Below are 1892 nucleotides of genomic sequence, written 5' to 3'. Positions count from 1 at the left end.
CATTTTTAGTAAAAAAAAAAAAATTAAAAATAAACATATTAACAAAAAAATATTTCTAATATATGTAAAAATTACTTATATAAGTAAAAAAATTTGTTTAAAGTTATTTAGAAGTAAAAAATAAAATAAAGTTATGAAAATTAAATGAAGAATATATAAATATTATTTAATTAAAATTGAAAATTTTACTTTATAAATAATTTTTTTATTAATTAATTTAAATTTCTTTTTAATTCTTTTCACTTTTAAATAAAATTTATTTAAATTTTTTTTTAATTCTTTTGCCCTACCAACTTTGGAGTGACTGTTATATCTTCCGAAGAATAGGCCTGTTGTTAGGGTTCTAAATCTTACACCAATAAGGGAGTTACCCATCCAGCAAGTGTCACTTCAAATTATTTTACGTGCGAACCTGAGTTTGTTATTTAAATGTTTGTGTATGTGAATATTCTCTTTCAATTTACAACTGCATGAGTTATTTTTGAACTACAAGTATAACCTCTCAAATTGAAGTTGTTAAAGAAAAGCATTTTACATAATTCAATTTACAATTTATTTGCAATATCAGATAAAAAAAAATCTCCATCTACATTAAACAAAAAAATACAATAAATAATTAAAAATAAATTATCGTTGACATATATACAATCACAACTAGGGGTGGGCGCGGGTTGGGTTGGGTCGATTTTCGCCCCAACCCTAACCCAACCCTACATGATTGGTTTGGTCGAAATCTAACCCAACCCAACCCGTGTAAAGTTTGAAACCCAACCCAATCAAGTATCGGTTGGGTCGGGTCAGGTCGGTCGGTTTAGGACAACTTATTAATAAAGATTAAAGTTATTCATTTTTAGGTGTAAAATATCACTAATATAGTTCTAGAGCCTCAAAATTTACAAAACTAATTACCACAGCATAGATAAAATTCAACCGAGACACTAAAGAGCAGAAATCACAACCAATTTAGAAGTTGGCTTCTCACAAAATTCTCTAATAGTGGGACGAGATTGGAACTTATAAGGTAAAAAAATTTCATCAATACAACATGCTCCAAATCATTAAATAGTGTCAGCAAAGAAGAAATAGCAGAGATGTAGTCAAAGAAGAGATCACCTAAGAGATGAGTCTGTTCAGATTAGTATATGTTGGCCTCTCAATGTCAAGTGACTTGCGGCAAATATCATAGATCGCCTCATTGTCAAGAAGCACGGCAACATCAGTGTGCTCCAACAAAGAGTGGGTCGAGAGAACAGAGTTGTATGGCTCAACCATAGCAGTCGAAACTTGCGAGGATGGGTAAATAGTGAACCCCAACTTTGATTTCTTACCATTCAACAGAAAGCCTCTCAAGCAAAAAAGATTCAAGTCCAGATCCAATGCCCCCACCGACAGCATGAAACACCATGAACCCTTACAATCCAGTACAATTATTCGCAAGCTTTCGGAGCTTGAGTGAGAGCGAAAGCGAGAGGGAGGGGGAGGGAGAGGGAATAGAGAGATTTTAGGGCTTCTTTTGGATTTGGGAGTGACCGAGTGATTAGCCATTTGCGCCTTTTTTTTATTTATTTATTTTTTAAGTTCGGGTTGGGTTGGTTTTTTTTTTAGTTCGGGTTGGGTTGGGCGGGTTGGGTTGGTTTTTATAGGTTAACCCACAACCCGACCCAACCCAACCCACCTACGTAGCCAAAAAATCAAACCCACTTAAAAACAACAAAAAAACCGACCCAACCCGATCGGGTTGGGTTGGGTCGGGCGGTTTGGACGGGTTGGGTCGGTTTTTGCCCACCCCTAATCACAACATTCATTATACTTATTTATAAGAATAAAAATAAATTATTGTAACATAAAATATACAGTCGACCAAAAGATGAGAATCAAATAAATATTTCTTA

General features: G+C 33.8%; 1 protein-coding gene across 1 annotated transcript; it reads right to left on the bottom strand.

Moving 5' to 3' along the window:
• Positions 1 to 1113: 1113 nt before the first annotated feature.
• On the bottom strand, positions 1114 to 1545 carry LOC111374621 (tubulin alpha chain, nucleomorph-like). Its single transcript, XM_022997323.1, has one exon. The coding sequence runs from the start codon at positions 1543 to 1545 to the stop codon at positions 1114 to 1116; it is 432 nt and encodes a 143-aa protein (XP_022853091.1).
• Between the last annotated feature and the right edge of the window lie 347 nt (positions 1546 to 1892).

This window comes from Olea europaea, unplaced genomic scaffold (assembly GCF_002742605.1).
Source record: "Olea europaea var. sylvestris unplaced genomic scaffold, O_europaea_v1 scaffold1266, whole genome shotgun sequence".
Classification (NCBI taxonomy): Eukaryota; Viridiplantae; Streptophyta; class Magnoliopsida; order Lamiales; family Oleaceae; genus Olea; species Olea europaea.
This window is presented reverse-complemented; position numbering and strand designations above follow the sequence as displayed.